Below are 19712 nucleotides of genomic sequence, written 5' to 3' on the forward strand. Positions count from 1 at the left end.
GGAATTTAATAAACTGTGTGATGGAAATGCACATAGAGTTGTGCCCTCTTGTGTGTTTTTGCAAGTGGTTTTAAAGCACTTACCGGGTCCTTGGAGGTCGAACACAAATGAGTTTGTTTACTTTCTCTACCACACCAGCCACTGACGCCAACAGCTTGTCCTCTTCCATGTAGGTTCCATGACCTCTGGAAAAAATAGACTTCAATTAAACAAACAAAAAACTTAAATCTGCTATAAAAGAAATTATATGTTAGTAAAAAAAAAGTATATGTATGTAAGTATATATTATATATATCTAATATAGCTATTACACACACACACACACACACACACATACAATATCTCACAAGCAGCACACCCCTCACATATTTGTAAATATTGTATTCTATCTTTTTATGTAATAGCACTGAAGAAATGACACTTTGCTACAATGTACAGTAGTGAGTGTACAGCTTGTATAACAGTGTAAATTTGCCGTCCCCTCAAAATAACTCAACACACAGCCATTAATGTCTAAACTGCTAATGTCTAAAAGTGAGCAAGTACACCCCCAAGTGAAAATGTCCAAATTGGGCCTAAAGTGTCAATATTTTGTGTGGCCACCATTATTTTCCAGCACTGCCTTAACCCTCTTGGGCATGGAATTCACCAGAGCTTCATAGGTTGCCACTGGAGTCCTCTTCCACTCCTCCATGACGACATCAAAGACCTGGTGGATGTTAGAGACCTTGAGCTCCTCCACCTTCCATTTGAGGATGCCCCACAGATTCTCAATAGGGCTTAGGTCTGAAGACATGCTTGGCCACAGTCCATCGCTTTTAACCTCAGCTTCTTTAGCAAGGCAGTGGTCATTACGTTGGAATACTGCCCTGCGGCCCAGTCTCCGAAAGGAGGGGCTCATGCCCTGCTTCAATATGTCACAGTACATGTTGGCATTCATGGTTCCCGCAATTAACTGTAGCTCCCCAGTGCCGGCAGCACTCATGCAGCCCCAGACCATGACACTCCCACCACCATGCTTGACTGTAGGCAAGACACACTTGTCTTTGTACTCCTCACCAGGTTGCCGCCACACACGCTTCACACCATCTGAAACAAATAAATGTATCTTGGGCTCATCAGACCACAGTACATGGTTCCAAATATCCATGTCCTTAGTCTGCTTGTCTTCAAACTGTTTGCAGGCTTTTTTTGTGCATCACCTTTAGATGAGGCTTCCTTCTGGGAAGACAGCCATGAAGACCAATTTCATGCAGCGTTCGGCATATGGTCTGAGCACTGACAGGCTAACCTCTTCCCCCCACCCCTTTCATCTCTGCAGCAATGCTGGTAGCACTCATACATCCATTTCCTAATATGGTTGTATGGTCTTGGCCACCATGCTGCAGCTCAGTTTCAGGGTCTTGGCAATCTTCTTATAGCCTAGGCCATTTTATATAGAGCAAAATAAAAAAAAATTCAGATTCTCAGAGAGATCTTTGCCATGAAGTGCCATGTTGAACTTCCAGTGACCAGTTTGAGAGACAGAGCGATAACACCAAATTTAACACACCTGTTCCCCATTCACACCTTGTAACACTAACAAGCCACATGACACCGGGGAGGGAAAATGGCTAATTGGGCCCAATTTGGACATTTTCATTTGGGGGTGTATTCACTTTTGTTGCCAGAGGTTTAGACATTAATGGCTGTGTGTTGAGTTATTTTGAGGGGACAGCAAATTTACACTGTTATACAACCTGTACACTCACTACTTTACATTGTAGTAAAGTAGTTTTTTTCAGTCTTGTCACATGAAAAGATATAATAAAATACCATATTTATCAGCGTATAACACGCATCTTCAATTTAATAGGGAAGTTTCGGGGGGGCCTGATTAATGCCCATCTGCAGCCTCACCATCTCTCATCAATGAAGCGCAGGAAATCACTGAGCCGTAATTTCCTGTTTACGTGGCTCTCAGTCAGCAGTCACATACACAGTCCCTCCTCCGCCATCGGAAATGGACCAGCTCCTGTGATATAACACTGGTCCAATGCCGCTGGCAGAGGCGGGACTGTGTGTGTGACGTGAGAAGCAAATAAACAGGAGATGATGGCTCTGGGAATTCCGGCGGTGCTCGTCCCCCTCCTTGGTACACTATCAGCGTAGAACACGCACCCGTGATTTGCCCCCTATTTTCATCGGGAAAAGTGCGTGTTATATGCAGATAAATGAGGCATTTACCAAAATGTGATGGGTTTACTCACTTGTGTGAGATAGTGTGTGTGTGTGTGTGTGTGTGTGTGTGTGTGTGTGTGTGTGTGTGTGTGTGTGTGTGTGTGTGTGTGTGTGTGTGTGTGTGTGTGTGTGTGTGTATTTATTTTTTCGTGTATCATATTGCCCCTCAAGTGGACAGCAGCCAACAAACTAAAAGTCAGCTAAAAGTACCAGTTACTTACCGGTAACTGTCTTTCTGGGAAATCTTCCAGGACGGCACACCTGAGAGATGAGAGGCTCCTCCCTACAGGAAACACAATCAATCGACAGCTGTTTTAAGTCCCCACCCTTCCCCTTGATCCTCAGTTTGTAGAGAAGTAACTCCTGAACCAGGTTCACAAGGGAAATCATTCCTCATAGGTACTCACCTTCTAGTGTTCTAGAATTTTCCCTCCTCCAACGGGCGGGAAGTAGGCCTGCCGTCCTGGAAGATTTCCCAGAAAGACAGTTACCGGTAAGTAACTGGTACTTTTCTCAAGTCATCTTCCAGGACGGCACACCTGAGAGGATAAACAAGTACCTCAGGCCTACCTTAGGGTGGGGCCACTGCAAAACCCTCTTGGCGAACCTTGGCTCTGCAGTGAGCTTTACCTCCACTCCATACGCTTGATGAAGGCATGTTAGCTGGATCATGCGGCTGATCTGCAGGTCTGCTCCACAGATGTTCCTGCCTTTTCCGCTTCAGATGCAGTATCTAGGTGAAATGGGCTCTTAAAAATGGAATCAGAAAACATGTTAAACTTGTAGGTTAGCAATGTTGCCTATCTCACACATCTAACAACCATGGCCTATTATGCCTGTAGGTGCTACTTAGAACCACTAAAAAGATAAATAAGAGACCTGTGTAAGACAAGGACACTACATTAATCAATAAGAGGGCCTGTCTTAACACTATCCTGTTGAGGGAAATAAAACTGCTTCCTTTTTATCTTTATGTCAGCAAAAGACTAAAGGGAAGCCTACTCAAGGGAAATAGATTAACAGAAGCTTGAACCCTGGGTTTAAGGCATGCCCAATCTATGTCCTTACTTACGCCTGAGAGCCTTCTTCAGGAGATTAAAGTCCCTAGCAGGAGTAGACTACCCATATTGCTATGTCTAGTTTTGCTAAAAGGGCAAAATGAAGGCCATGCACCAAGCCGAAACCTATTCGATCGGGTATACATCTTTATACTTCATCCTCAGGCCCTAATACTCCTCTGAACAGAACTCTCCAAGTTCTTACTAAACAGGGCGATTCATTATCCCCTTCCTCCAGTGTCCCATAACCCTACAGGGCTTCAACCCTAGGAAATGGTTCTGGCATCCCTGAATGCAAGTGGTCAAGGTTTTCTGACATGTGGCAGCTGCAGCCCGAACTCCTGGCCCCTCCATGGAAAAGAAGGCTGAAATACAAAAGGTGATACATGCATTATTAATATCACAAATAAAATGATCATAGATTGTGGGCACGGCACAATAGATTTAGACAGAAAGGACACAAGCATAGACAACAATGTTGTGTGCCTGAGTGTGACTAGCTAAACCAATATATCAAATATGGGAAGAGACCCAAATCTGAACCTCAACGTAGACAAACAGTCCTCATAGTCTGGTTTTCTGATGTGCTGCCAAGACGTAAAAACATTAAGACTCAAGCAAACCCTAAATGCTGCGTATTTCTTTAGTGCAGCTAGCTAGGTCATAACTGATATATAAATACGGAAAGGACAGGAACCCCCTTTACTGTTGTGCTTTACCTATGTACAGCAAAACAAGGCTATAAAGACAGAAAGACCCAAACTTCTATGTTGTGTATTTCTGACAAACCACCACAGTTATAAGATTAATATGAACACCAACTCCCGTGTTGTGCATTTCTGCTATGCCACAGGGAAAAATATGGAACACAAGACAATCCTTTCTGTCATGCACTTCTGTAGTGTAGTTCAGATAGAACCAACACTGAGAAAGGACACGAGCAACCTGCAGCATTGTGTTTTTCTGAAACAGAAAGCACCAGCAAGCTTCAATCTTGAGTATTTCTGCTGTGCAACAACATAAAAGCAGACACTGAGGAAAAAGACAGACAGCCTTTACAGCTGCAATCTTTCTGGTCTGCTGCAAAATAAAACAATAACGCCATGATGAGTATTCCTGCTGTGTAGCAAAACCTCAATCAGAAGGGACAGATAAGTTTAGGGTTCCCACACCCGTGCGACCCAACCTGCGACTTGGGACTGCAAGACGCATGAGAAGTCATATACTATGGCTTCCAATGGGTACCATTTGTGTCTGTGCGACACCAGCAGTCCCTGATTCCTGGATCCACAGACCTCAAGATTACACAGGTCGCAGGGAAAAAAAAAAAAACAAATAGCAATTTTCAGGTCGAACCAGTAAGGGGTCCCCAATGCTGTGACTCCCTGGAGGATTGCAGCCAACAAACCCCTGCTGTGTATCCCTAAGATGCAGAAAGGTAGATCCATGAGAAACACTGCTTAGCCTGATATACAAACGATAAGGCAGTAAATATAGGACATACAGGACACAAACATTCAATCTTTGTGTATGTCTGATGTGTAGTAATATACCAATACTGAGCAGAGAGGCCACCATCCTCAATGTGTCTCTCAGCTGAGCAGCAAAAACAAAATCAGAAAAAGACAAGCAACCTTCACTGCTGTGTCCTTTCTGATATGCAGCCAATAAGGCAGAATATGCAAGACATAAAAGGACAGACAACCTTCAATCTTGTATATGTCTGATGTGCAACAATATAACAATTCTGAATAGAGATAGCACATGCATATTGAAGCGATTTGGCCTTGCGACTCAACATGTCAAATCGCATGGCTAAAATCAGCACAACACCACTTTGTGGTGCTACATGGATTACCAAAGGCAGTATATGTACTACACCTGGCAGGGGTTCAATTTGTATTTCTACTATGTAGCCCAACAAATTCGAACCATCAATTTTCACTGCTGCCTTTCTGATAAGGCAGTAAATACAGGACACAAAACCTCACAGACCTTAATGCTGTACAAATCTGATGTGCAACAATAAAACACTATGAATAGAGATAGCACATCCATATTGAAATGATTTGTCATGCGACTCAACATGTCAAATCGCATGTTTAAACTCGGCAGCCATTGCTGTTAATAGCACTGTCTGAATCAGCACAGCGCCCTGCAAATCAGGACCATCAGACTTCACTGCTGCCTTTCTGCTAAGTAACCAACAAGGCAGTAAAACAGGACACAAAGCCCCACAGACAGACCTCAATCTTGTGTATGTCTGATGTGCAGCAATATAACCATTATGAGCAGAGATGTCACCAGACTCAAATGATGTGCATTTCTGCTGTGCAACACAAAACCAGAAAGTACAGACCCCCTTCACTGTTGTATTCTTCTGATCTGTAGCCAAACAAAGCAGTACCTTTAGTATATAAAGGACAGCAAACAAGCTTCAGTGCAGTGCATTTCTGATGTACAGCAATATAGCCCTTATAAGCAGAGATGTCACAAATCTCAATGTGTATTTCTGCTGTGCCACAAAAACATCCCAGCAAGCACAAACCTTCACTACTGAGGTCTACTGGTGTGCAGCCAATAAGGAGTCATGGTCTATCCCTTTATGAAATAACCAACAGGCAATTTATTTCATAGGCATAGCCTGGGCTGTAGATACTAAACCTTCACCACCAGAGAAGGAACAAATCCTAAAATGGTTGGACACCCTACTATTAGTAGTAGTTGTTGTCCTACCCTTACCTCCATAGACTGAGCAAACGCTAGCCAGCACATATCCAGGTGGTGCTGATTAGCAACTAAAGTCTCAATGAGCCCAGCCCTAGAGACCAATTTAAGACCTCTCTAGAAGAGGTGGTTACCAGTTTAGCCTGGGAGGTAAATAGCTATTTGCAGGCTTCAAACAATTAATTATGTAGCTCTTGCATAGGTTTGCACAGAAAATCCTCAATTAAAAGGATGTAGGGAGCGATCTATGGTGAATCGCCTTTAGATCTGCCACTGCGTGGATTGTAGCCCAAACCAATAAAAAAAAAAGTTTCTTCTTACCTCCTACACTATAATATAAACACAGTGTAAAGGTGGAGTGGGAGGTTGGAGCTTATGAAAGTTAACTATAGTAGGCAACCCCCAAAAGGAGGATCTGTGACAAGGGAACCCCTACTGTGCCACACAGTAGCTTGGTCTCTGCCCATCCTTGAATGTTAGGTCAGCTTTTAAACATTGTGAAGCAACTTCAGATTCCTAGCAGCTGGGCTAATAGGGCCGGTAACCTAGTGCACCTGCTGACCAGGGGAGCTTCTGAATCCACCAACCACTGCCCAATTAATAACCTGTTCAGTGGTATACCTGGCCTGTAAGTAACTTTGTATCTACCAGGTCCCCTCTGTACGCTATATTCATCCCTACTAAATGTACCACAACTGGGCATGTAGGGAGAGGCTGGCAACCTACTGCTGCGATAACCACAGTGTCTCTGCTGTAAGAGGGAGCTGTGGCTGGTGGTTTTAGCAGTGGCGTCTGCGCTATTTGTATCCCGACCCCAGGTTCTGCACTGCACCAGTCAGTATATACACGGGGAAGGGGGAGCAATGGCCTACCTACCTCTTTCTCATCTGAAGTGGTTTAGGCACACTCGTTCCTCTGCACCACCTGTCCACCATACAGCTTCTCTGATGTAAGAGGGAGCTGCGGCTGGTGTTTTTAGCAGAAGCTTAAGGGCTATTTGAATCCAGACCCCAGGTGAGATCTCAAATGCCCAGGAACCCTCTGGCTGGAATTGGGGATTTTGCAGCTAAATTCCCACGGCAAAAGGAAAGTAAAGTACTCACCGTTGTCGTCTTCCTCTTTTTGCCACAGCCAGCGGGCTTGCTTTTCCATCCTTATGGTCCACACGCAAGGAGGATAGCCGCCAAAGTGCTCCCCCCCCAACTGCTGTCCCCATAGGGAAGTCAGTCTATATACATGGGGGGGGGGGGGGGCAATGCCTTCCATTCCTCATTCCCATCTTCATATCTGAGGTGGTTAAGGCAGACATCCACCGTAGTAAACTGGTGCCTCCTCGCTCTAGAGAAAGGAGGATGTGGGCGCCTGCTCCTACTGACTCTCAGCCTTCCCTCCTGGGTAAGAACGCCGCTGCCATTTTCCCGAAGTTTGAAAATGACGCGGGTGCTTGTTGCCACGCCCTCTCCGGCAGCCCACGCGAGCTACCAGGGACCCAGGAGTCGGGGACAAGCCCCCTGGAAAGAACCGATGGCCAGCACCCCCGTCTGAACAGCCACCTGTACAGGTAAGGAGGGGGGAGACAGGATAATGGCCCCTGAAGTTCTGGGTACACCACTGTACCCAGGGTCCTTCAGCTCTCAGGGGGGCTCTTCCAATTTCTGCTGCCCGCCCTGAGGAAAAGATAGGGGAACCCCCCAGGAAGGACAAGAATATCCTACCAGACCCAGAGGCTTCCCAGGCTTGTGGTCCGGCTCCCAGGGGGAGACCACCAGCCCCAGGCTTCGGGTCATTTGGAAAAAAACAAACAGTTTCGCTGTGTAGGGAGAAACACAATCAAAAACTGAGGATCAAGGGGAAGGGTGGGGACTTAAAACAGCTGTCGATTGATTGTGTTTCCTGTAGGGAGGAGCCTCTCATCTCTCAGGTGTGCCGTCCTGGAAGATGACTTGAGAAATTAAATTTTACTTATTTTTCTTATTTGACTTCTAAACACTAATGCACAAAAAAAAAGTTACATTTTCAAACACAGAACATGTAAAATGGCAAAACAATGCAAACTCAGGCTGTGGTCACATTGCATGTAATAAGCACAGGAATTGCACCACATTCCTATGCAAATGACATGCGACTCTCAGATGCAATATGAGCCCGTCATTTTGTATAGCTCAAATTGCACCGCATCCACACTAAAAAGGTTCAGACACCTTTATTTTTGCTGCGCTGGATTCAGATTGCATTGGTGTTCATACCCATGCAATCTAATTCTAGCAAAGGCACTGTGTTTTTTCTAAATTCTATCTTCCCTATGTACGTCTTAAAAAAAATAAAAAAACAGTTTTGTATTAATTTCTGCACAAGCTTACATCGCTCTTTTTAAGGCAGTTAAACACTTCTCCATTACCTCTGCCTTACTTCCTGGACCGACTGTAGGTCATGACACAGGAAGGAGTTGATCAGCTGACCTCATTAGCACACCATGTATCATTCACCCTACCTACCCACTCATTTCCAGGTGCATGTTCTTTTAAATGAAATGCAGTGATCATCGTTGTCTACCAAGTACACACACTGTAGATTTTTTTTCCCCTACTTTTAGACCCCTTTCACACTGAGACTTTTACACAGCCTGACCACATACAAAGGCCCAATATTGAAGTAGCACCTTCAAGCATTCTATAAACATAAATTACACATTTCAAGAGGAAGTAAACCCTGATGGGTTTACTTCCTCTTTCATTCCCTGCAAAGGCAAAGCATAATGGACTACTATGCATCGCATAGTAGTCCATTATGTGTCACTTACCTGACACAGGAGCCAGCGATGTCACCGCTGTCCCCTGTAGTCCGGCGCATCCATCTTTTTGGTGGGGTCTCGCAGCTCCGCCGCTGTCATTCGGCGGAGCCGCGATTACGTCACTCCCGCGCATGCGCACAAGCAGCTCCGTTGTTGGAAATGCCGCGCTCAGTGCGCCGCTGTCTACGGCGCATGCGCCGTAGACAGCGGTGCCTGTCTTCGGGCAAATATCTCCTAAACCATATAGGTTTAGGAGATATTTCTTGGACCTACAGGTAAGCCTTAATCTAGGCTTACCTGTAGGTCAAAGTGGTTTTTAACCACTTTCAGACCGGACCAATTTGCTGGTCAAAGACCAGACCACTTTTTGCGATTCGGCACTGCGTCGCTTTAACTGACAATTGCGCAGTCATGCGACGTGGCTCCCAAACAAAATTGATGTCCTTTTTTTCCCACAAATAGAGCTTTCTTTTGGTGGTATTTGATCACCCCTGCGGTTTTTATTTTTTGCGCTATAAACAAAAATAGAGCGACAATTTTGAAAAAAAACGCATTATTTTTTACTTTTTGTTATAATAAATATCCCCCAAAAATATATAAAAAAACATTTTTTTCCCTCAGTTTAGGCCGATACGTATTCTTCTACATATTTTTGGTAAAAAAAATAAGCAATTATTGATTGGTTTGCGCAAAAGTTATAGCGTTTACAAAATAGGGATAGTTTTATAGCATTTTTATTAATAATTTTTTATTTAATTTTTTTTACTAGTAATGGCGGCGATCTGCGATTTTTATTGTGACTGCGACATTGTGGGGGACCCATCGGACATTTTTGACACATTTTTGGGACCATTGTCATTTATACAGTAATCACTGCTATATAAATGCAGTGATTCCTGTGTAAATGACACTGGCAGTGAAAGGGTTAACCAGTGGGTGGCAGTGTAGGGGTTAAGTGTTCCTAGGGGTGTGTTACTAACTGTGGGGGGGTTGGGCTTTCATTTAGTGTACACTGATCTCTGCTCCAATCACATGGAGCAGAGATCAGCGTCACTAGTTGCGGCACGCTCCTGATGGCAGGGCGGCATCGAATATTGGACGTACCTGTACGCCAATATGCCTGCCCGTGCCATTCTGTCGACGTACATCGTCGTGCGCTGGTCGGGAAGTGGTTAAGGGTTTACAACCACTTTAATTCCTACCTATCACACTTTTGAATGCCCTGGATCATCAGGACAATGGACCCCAACACCCCAATGTATAATCTATGAGGCATAAGGAGTCTTTTGAACGGTTAATTTTTTTCCATTCGTTTTTGAAAAATGTGAAAAAAAAAAAAAAAAAAATGAAACCCGCATTTTATTTATTTATTTATTTTACACAAAGTTGGCAATTTAGAAAATATTTCTAACTAGGGGTGCAATGGATCGTCACCAATCCGTGATCCGATCAACCCGTTCGGATCAGCACACCACATGATCCACGTAACGCTTCCCTGATCGCGTGGCTTTGGAAAGGCCGTGGCTTTGACCTAGTTCCGGAGCGACGGCCATCTTGGTACACCCCTTGGCAGCCGCTGTCTCGTCAGGAAGTGATGTTTCGTCGCTTCCCTCTTGGTACACCCCACACTCCTGCACAGTAATGATAACGTGAGAAGGGGGCAAGTGGACATCTTGTTACACCCACCGGAGTTTTATATTTCACATTTATTTTCAACACAAAACTGAGCTTATATGCTTAAATACAGTACTTGTAAATCTGACGGACTGTTTAGATGTTAAATTTTAACAGCTGCATCAAACTTGCTGACCTTACATGGTTGCTTAACATAAATGTAAAAATCAAAAGGTGTTCTGTCACATTAGCAACCATGTAAGGGCAGCAGGTTTTCTGCTGCTTTTAGAATATAACATCTAAACAGTCCGTCAGATTTACAAATACTGTATTTAATCATATAAGCTCCATTTTGTGTTGAAAATAACTGTGAAATATAAAACTCCGGTGGGTGTAACAAGATGTCCACTTGCCCCCTTCTCACGTTATCATTACTGTGCAGGAGTGTGGGGTGTATAACAAGATTTGTCTTTTTTTTTTTTGCTGATCCGAAAAATGATCCGATCCATGACTCTGATGCGAGGAACGATCCAATCCGTGAGATTTTGATCCGTTGCACCCCTATTTCTAACACATATAGCAAAAATTACACCCCAAAATACATTCTGCTACTCTTCCCGAGTATGGCAATACCACATGTGTGAGACTTTTTACACAGCCTGGCCACATACAGAGGCCCAACATTGAAGTAGTACCTTCAGGCATTCTAGGAGCATAAATTACACATCTCATTCTCATTCCTACGCATCACACTTTTGAAGGTCCTGGAGCAACAGCCCAGTGGAATTAACCACAAAATTACCCCATTTTGGAAAGCAAACACCCCAACGCATATTCTATGAGGCATAGGCTGCAGATAGGTAGTCGGGTACTCTGATGGCCTGGTCACAGGTACTCCGGTACTCTGATCGCCTGTGACAGCTACTTTTATGGGTGGTGGCAGATCCTCTTTATTTTTGGGGGGGGGGTGCAATCAGTGTGGTTGGTGTACGCTAAGTGGCAACGAGATGTTACTGCAATTTCCACCTCACACACTGATCGGTGTGTGAGGAGGAGAACCAGGTAACATCTTGTTGCCGTGGTTTGTTGACATTTAGTGATCGGCTATGAAAGGATCACAGCCGATCACATAGTAAACAGCCACCGGCCAATGGCTGTTTACCAGCGTCGGTGACAAGCAGTGCTCCCATGAACATGCCGCCACCGACGTGGACCCGCAGCAAGCACTGTGCAAAGTGGGGAGGTATCACCAATGTCTGGCCATGACTTCATCACGGTCGAACACGTAGTAAACAGCCATGCCCAATGGCTGTTCATCCCCCCCCCCCCCCCCCCCCTCGGTGGCGAGCGGTGTTTCGTTGTGTGACACGCCACCACCGAAGGAACAGGGGCTCGCACGCATTCCCTGTTTAAATAGAGGGCCGTCATATGACACACTGCCAGAACAAGAGCCATGCCGCCTGACCATCATATGACAGACGGCGGGTGTCTAACGGTTAAAGGAGAATTGTACAAAAATTACAAGATTTGTTAAATTCCGCAAGTGCTATTTTTACCACTACTATTCCTTTATATTGGCTTTTGGAATTTACAAATGCAGCATTTTAGAAATCAAATGAAAGGTTTAGCGCTGGAAAACACTTTTTGATAGATAAAAAGTGAATTTTATATAGATCAGACCAAAATGAGGGACAAATGAGGGACATTGCTCCAAATCAGGGACTTTTGGGAGCTATGCCTACCAGTGCCACCTATTAGTGCCCATCAGTATCATCTATCAGTGCATATCAATGAAGGAGAAAAATTACCTGTTTGCAAAATTTTATAATAAACTATGAAACTTTTTTCCAAACACTTTTTTTGTTTAGCAAAATATAAAACCCCAGGATTATTAAATACCACCAAAAGAAAGCTCTATTTGTGCGCAAAAAATGATAAAAATGTTGTTTGGGTACAGTGTTGCATGACTGCGAAATTGTCATTCAAAGTGCGACAGCACTGAAAGCGGAAAATTGGCCTGGGCAGGAAGGGGGTAAAAGTGCCCGGTAGGCAAGTGGTTAATCTACGTTATATATGCTGTATGTTATATACTCGGCTGTATACGCTGCGCTGCATGTTATATACTCGGCTGTATGCGCTGCATGTTATATACTCGGCTGGATCCGCCACACTGTGTGTTATATACTCGGCTGGATACGCCGCACTGTGTGTTATATACTCGGCTGGATACGCCACGCGTTATGTACTCGGCTGGATACGCCGCGCTGCGCGTTATGTACTCGGCTGTGTGCGCCGCGCGTTATGTACTCGGCTGTGTGCGCCGCGCGTTATGCACTCGGCTGTGTGCGCCGCGCGTTATGCACTCGGCTGTGTGCGCCGCGCGTTATGCACTCGGCTGTGTGCGCCGCGCGTTATGCACTCGGCTGTGTGCGCCGCGCGTTATGCACTCGGCTGTGTGCGCCGCGCGTTATGCACTCGGCTGTGTGCGCCGCGCGTTATGCACTCGGCTGTGTGCGCCGCGCGTTATGCACTCGGCTGTGTGCGCCGCGCGTTATGCACTCGGCTGTGTGCACCGCGCTGTGTGTTATATACTCGGCTGTGTGCGCCGCGCTGTGTGTTATATACTCGGCTGTATACGCCTCGCTGTGTGTTATGCACTTGGCCGTATACGCTGCACGTTATGTACTCGGCTGTATGCGCTGCGCTGCGCGTTATGTACTCGGCTGTGTGCGCCGCGCATTATGTACTCGGCTGTGTGCGCCGCGCGTTATGTACTCGGCTGTGTGCGCCGCGCGTTATGTACTCGGCTGTGTGCGCCGCGCGTTATGTACTCGGCTGAGTGCGCCGCGCGTTATGTACTCGGCTGTGTGCGCCGCGCGTTATGTACTCGGCTGTGTGCACCGCGCTGTGTGTTATATACTCGGCTGTATACGCCTCGCTGTGTGTTATGCACTTGGCCATAAACGCTGCACGTTATGTACTCGGCTGTATACGCTGCGCTGTATGTTATATACTCGGCTGTATACGCTGTATATACTCTTCTGTATATGCTGTGCTTTATGTTATATAGTCTGCCCTTATATCTGTTCTATGGCCTCCTGTCAGCCCAGACACGCCCACCCCCCCTCACCTCATGAAGCTGGAGTCTGTGGTGATGATGTCCCCCGGGGCCAACAGGTGCGGGGCATTCTCCGCTGTCACCACCTCAGTCACCCGTTTCCGGGCCACAGCCAACCTGATATCCACCGCCATTCTCTCACACGTTTCTTAGGACATGGGCGCCGCCATCTTGGCTAGGACGGATATCCGCCCGCAGCCATGTTGGAGGTGGCAGAAATTGCTTGACGGGCGGCCATACTTGGTAAGGGTAAAAAAAAAACAGGTGAGTGTGAGCGGTGTAGTGTCACAGTTTGATGCCTATCACAGGATGGTGCGGAAGTGACGTTGTTGCGTACTGCGCATGCGCGATGCGTTCCAAACGCTCGCGCCGTGCGTTCCAACATAGTTTCGGCAATACAGTTCAGCGAAACCATCACATAATGTTACGGAAGTGATGTTACACACAACACAAACACGGGCCACGTTGTTGCGTACTGCGCATGCGCGATGCGTTCCAAACACTTGCGCCGTGCGTTCCAACATAGTTTCGGCAATACAGTTCAGCGAAACCATCACATAATGTTACGGAAGTGAAGTTACACACAACACAAACACTGGGCCGTTCGTTACAACACTAATACTTCCCTTGTTACCTAGTAGGTTTTGCATTGCTGGGACTTGTAGTGCCTATCCTGAGCTACATGCTTCAATGTTCAGTGTCCTCATCCCTATCCCCATGCTTCAATGTTCAGTGTCCTCATCCCTATCCCCGAGCTTCAATGTTCAGTGTCCTCATCCTTATCCCCGAGCTTCAATGTTCAGTGTCCTCATCCTTATCCCCGAGCTTCAATGTTCAGTGTCCTCATCCCTATCCCCCTGCTTCAATGTTCAGTGTCCTCATCCTTATCCCCGAGCTTCAATGTTCAGTGTCCTCATCCCTATCCCCCTGCTTCAATGTTCAGTGTCCTCATCCCTATCCCCGAGCTTCAATGTTCAGTGTCCATCCTTATCCCTGTGCTTCAATGTTCAGTGTCCTCATCCCTATCCGCAAGCTTCAATGTTCAGTGTCCTCATCGAAGCAGGGGGGTAAGGATGAGGACACTGAACATTGAAGCTCGCGGATAGGGATGAGGACACTGAACATTGAAGCAGGGGGATAGGGATGAGGACACTGAACATTGAAGCTCGGGGATAAGGATGAGGACCCTGAACATTGAAGCAGGGGGATAAGGATGAGGACACTGAACATTGAAGCTCGCGGATAGGGATGAGGACACTGAACATTGAAGCAGGGGGATAGGGATGAGGACACTGAACATTGAAGCTCGGGGATAAGGATGAGGACCCTGAACATTGAAGCAGGGGGATAAGGATGAGGACACTGAACATTGAAGCTCGCGGATAGGGATGAGGACACTGAACATTGAAGCAGGGGGATAGGGATGAGGACACTGAACATTGATGTTCAGTGTCCTCATCCTTATCCCCCTGCTTCAATGTTCAGTGTCCTCATCCCTATCCCCCTGCTTCAATGTTCAGTGTCCTCATCCCTATCCGCGAGCTTCAATGTTCAGTGTCCTCATCCTTATCCCCCTGCTTCGATGAGGACACTGAACATCGAAGCATGGGGATAAGGATGAGGACACTGAACATTGAAGCTTGCGGATAGGGATGAGGACACTGAACATTGAAGCACAGGGATAAGGATGGACACTGAACATTGAAGCTCGGGGATAGGGATGAGGACACTGAACATTGAAGCAGGGGGATAGGGATGAGGACACTGAACATTGAAGCAGGGGGATAGGGATGAGGACACTGAACATTGAAGCTCGGGGATAAGGATGAGGACACTGAACATTGAAGCATGGGGATAGGGATGAGGACTCTGAACATTGAAGCATGTAGCTCAGGATAGGCACTACAAGTCCCAGCAATGCAAAACCTACTAGGTAACAAGGGAAGTATTAGTGTTGTAACGAACGGCCCAGTGTTTGTGTTGTGTGTAACTTCACTTCCGTAACATTATGTGATGGTTTCGCTGAACTGTATTGCCGAAACTATGTTGGAACGCACGGCGCAAGTGTTTGGAACGCATCGCGCATGCGCAGTACGCAACAACGTGGCCCGTGTTTGTGTTGTGTGTAACATCACTTCCGTAACATTATGTGATGGTTTCGCTGAACTGTATTGCCGAAACTATGCTGGAACGCACGGCGCGAGCGTTTGGAACGCATCGCGCATGCGCAGTACGCAACAACGTCACTTCCGCACCATCCTGTGATAGGCATCAAACTGTGACACTACAGCGGCCTTAGCGGCGGCCATGTTGGTTGCTGGCGGCGTGTTCTGGTCTTTGATCGCCATCTACTGGACGGAAGAGATTATTACAAACAGAAGCAAGAGGGGACGACCTGAGGTGTGTTCAGCCAAAACCTCTGGATGGAGTGGGGCAGCATTAGAGCCCCTGTCAGTTTTTTTTTTCTGTTATCCTGGAATTCTATAGGGCTTGTTTAAACTTGTAGCTGAGAGTAATAAAAACACTTGGTTGTACCACACTTTTAATGCCTCCTCAACTGCTTCCCTTTAACTACTTGACCTCCAGAAGATTTACCCCCTAATGACCAGGCCATATTTTGCGATATGGAACTGCGTTATTTTAAATGACAATTGCGCAGTAGTGCGACGCTGTACCCAAATACAATTGATGTTCTTTTTTTCCCACAAATAGAGCTTTCTTTGGGTGGTATTTGATCAGATCTGCGGTTTTTATTTTTTGCGCTATAAACAAAACAAGATCGACAGTTTTGAAAAAAAAAACGCATTATTTTTTACTATTTGCTATTAAACATCCCCAATATAAAAATGTAAAAAATCGAATTTCTTCATAAATTTAGGCCAATATGTATTCTGCTACATATTTTTGGTGCAAAAAATCCCAATAAGCATTCATTGATTGGTTTACACAAATGTTATAGTGTATGCAATACATTGGGATAGACTTATGTTTTGTTTTTTTATTATACTAATAATGGTGGTGATCAGTGACTGCGATATTGCAGAGGACAATCGGGCACTAACTGACATTTTTGGCCTGGGGTGTGTGTAGCATGATCCTGTGCCCTGGTGCAGGCTGGCCTGAGGCTCTGCAACTGAGAGGGTAGGTCCAGAAAAGTCTTGGGGCCTACTGATCCAGGGGTGGTCATGTGCTGTCTCGCCTGCGGGGAGAAGCCAAGATAACTGGAGGATCCAGGGGAGGACTTTTCTAGTAGAGGACCGAGCTGAAGGCTGGTGTCTCTGGAGGAGCCTGGAAACTCAGTTGGAGGACGCAACCCGGATCAACACCCATACAGTATCGCCGGGTCGGCTGAAAGAAACTGGTACTGTATGGTAGTTCTTTAAATTTGTTCGAAATCTCTCAAGAATATTTTAGTTCAATATACAAGTCTGTGGCAGAGACTTTGTTTGAGCATCCCATCGGCTGCTAGGTCAAGTGAGAGGGGCCTATCCGATGGTTGCTGGATTCAGTCTGTGGAGCTGTTTGTCCTCTGGATCTGACCCATACCTCTAACCCGCAATTACTAGGTGCCTGAACTCCCCTTAACCCTTTGACCCTCTATTGAAGGGCTTGTGCTTATCCTAAATAAATCTGCAAAAAAGGACTAAGTGTCGGATTTAATATTTTTGGTGAGGTAACGGTAAGCCCAAATAAGCCCAAATAAAGCCCAAATAAAACCAGCAGCTCCTTCGGGGGTCAGTGCTACACATATATATAATATGCAAATATATTTGCTAGAATACTTTAAGTTCATTTTTTTCCTCATTAATGTACACACAACACCCCATATTGACAGAAAAACACAGAATTGTTGACATTTTTGCAGATTTATTAAAAAAGTTATAAAAACTGAAATATCACATGATCCTAACTATTCAGACCCTTTGCTGTGACACTCATATATTTAACTCAGGTACTGTCCATTTCTGCTGATCATCCTTGAGATGGTTCTACACCTTCATTTGAGTCCAGCTGTGTTTGATTATACTGATTGGACTTGATTAGGAAAGACACACACCTGTCTATATAAGACCTTACAGCTCACAGTGCATGTCAGAGCAAATGAGAATCATGAGGTCAAAGGAACTTCCTGAAGAGATAAGAGACAGAATTGTGGCAAGTAACAGATCTGGCCAAGGTTACCAAAAAAATTCTGCTGCACTTAAGGTTCCTAAGAGCACAGTGGCCTCCATAATCCTTAAATGGAAGACTTTTGGGACGACCAGAACCCTTCCTAGAGCTGGCCGCCCGGCCAAACTGAGCTATCAGGGGAAAAGAGCCTTGGTGAGAGAGGTAAAGAGATCCCCAAAGATCACTGTGGCTGAGCTCCAGAGATGCAGTCGGGAGATGGGAAAAAGTTGTAGAAAGTCAACCATCACTGCAGCCCTCCACCAGATGGGGCTTTATGACAGAGTGGCCCAATGAAAGCCTTTCCTCAGTGCAAGATACATGAAAGCCGGCATGGAGTTTGCTAAAAAAAAAACACCAGAAGGTCTCCAAGATGGTGAGAAATAAGATTCTCTGGTCTGATGAGACCAAGATAGAACTTTTGGCCTTTATTCTAAGTGGTGCGTGTGGAGAAAACCAGGCACTGCTCATCACCTGTCCAATAAAGTCCCAACAGTGAAGCATGGTGGTGGCAGCATCATGCTGTGGGGGTGTTTTTCAGCTACAGGGACAGGACGACTGGTTGCAATCGAGGGAAAGATGAATGCGGCCAAGTACAGGGATATCCTGGACGAAAACCTTCTCCATAGTGCTCAGGATCTCAGACCAGGCCGAAGTTTTAACTTCCAACAAGACAATGACCCTAAGCACACAACTAAAATAAGGAAGGAGTGGCTTCACAACAACTCCGTGACTGTTCTTGAATGGCCCAGCCAGAGCCCTGACCCAATTGAGCATCTCTGGCGAGACCTAAAAGATGGCTGTCTACCAACGTCTACCATCCAACCTGACAGAACTGGAGAGGATCTGCAAGGAGGAATGGCAGAGGATCCCTAAATCCAGGTGCGAAAAACTTGTTGCATCTTTCCCAAAAAGACTCATGGCTGTATTAGATCAAAAGGGTGCTTCTATTAAGGGTCTGAATACTTAGGACCATGTGATATTTCACTTTTTCTTTTTTTAATAAATTAGCAAAAATGTCAACAATTCTGTGTTTTTCTGTCAATATGGGGTTCTGTGTGTACATTACTGAGGAAAAATATGAACTTAAATGATTTTAGCAAATGGCTGCAATACAACAGAGTGAAAAATTTAAGGGGGTCTGAATACTTTCCGTCCCCGCTGTGTGTATGTATATATATACACACACACACACACACACACACACACATTACGTGATCCTGCACACAGGAGGTCTGCCCTGTAGCAGTAAAAAAGGCAGCATTTGGGGGTGAACAAATACCATGTTTTAAACGGTCAGAATTAAACCCCCTATCATGTTCTGCAGGCACTACAGCCCACTGCACACAATCTTTTCAAGTGAATGGGGCTGCAAGGCAACAGCCCTATAAGTGCATGCAATGAACACATCTGTGGCATGGCAGCTATATGTAAAGACCAGCACAGCTCCTCAACAGTGTTCAGGATATCAATAAGCCATGGATGTTGTGAAAATGCACATATATAAAGGAATATAAGTTCACAACGGTGTATAATCTTAAAGGCAAATGTATTAAAAATTATTAAAACCACTCACATGAATACAATGACCAAGCTCTTCTCAATTAGTCAGCCAGCATAGATGAGCAAAGTCTACCATGCACAATGACATCACCACGTTCAGGCCATGTCCCTATACGTTTCGTCAGATGCTGCCTTTTTTAGAGAGCTGAAGTATATTTGTGTTTGTTTCGTTTTCCAGAACATAAGCATAGCAGCTTTATGCCCAATAGAGTCATAAACTTGACCCTTTGTGAAGCTGTGTTAGTGTTGGAGTTCTCCCCTCACTTCCTGTCTGGTGAAAAGTTGTCAACAGGACAGGGGAAAGTGTCCAGAAGAGATGCGACCCTACTCTTTCCATCCTCATCAAAAACCTTTCCCTAACGCTTGTACTGTCCCCAGCAGACGGGATACTTGTTCCTATTCTGCCAACACACAAATGTGCACCAAAACTAGGAGCCAGGGCCTTAAATAGGTT

The 19712-nt window shown here is 45.5% G+C and overlaps 1 protein-coding gene across 2 annotated transcripts in view; it reads right to left on the bottom strand.

Moving 5' to 3' along the window:
• EXOSC2 (exosome component 2) overlaps positions 1-13726 on the bottom strand; it is an 85166-nt gene extending 71440 nt beyond the window's left edge. Inside the window, exons 1-2 of one of the 2 annotated variants that reach the window (XM_077478160.1) lie at positions 13541-13726; positions 84-185 (exon numbers count right to left, since the gene is read on the bottom strand). In XM_077478160.1, coding sequence (XP_077334286.1) covers positions 84-185; positions 13541-13662 — 224 coding nt within the window. In that variant the 5' untranslated portion in view covers positions 13663-13726. The remainder of the gene's footprint in view (positions 1-83; positions 186-13540) is intronic. The other variant, XM_077478153.1, reaches the window with a different exon arrangement.
• Positions 13727-19712: the final 5986 nt, after the last annotated feature.

This window comes from Lithobates pipiens, unplaced genomic scaffold (assembly GCF_037356315.1).
Source record: "Lithobates pipiens isolate NorthernLeopardFrog02 unplaced genomic scaffold, aLitPip1_a1.2 Scaffold_1, whole genome shotgun sequence".
NCBI classification, from domain to species: domain Eukaryota; kingdom Metazoa; phylum Chordata; class Amphibia; order Anura; family Ranidae; genus Lithobates; species Lithobates pipiens.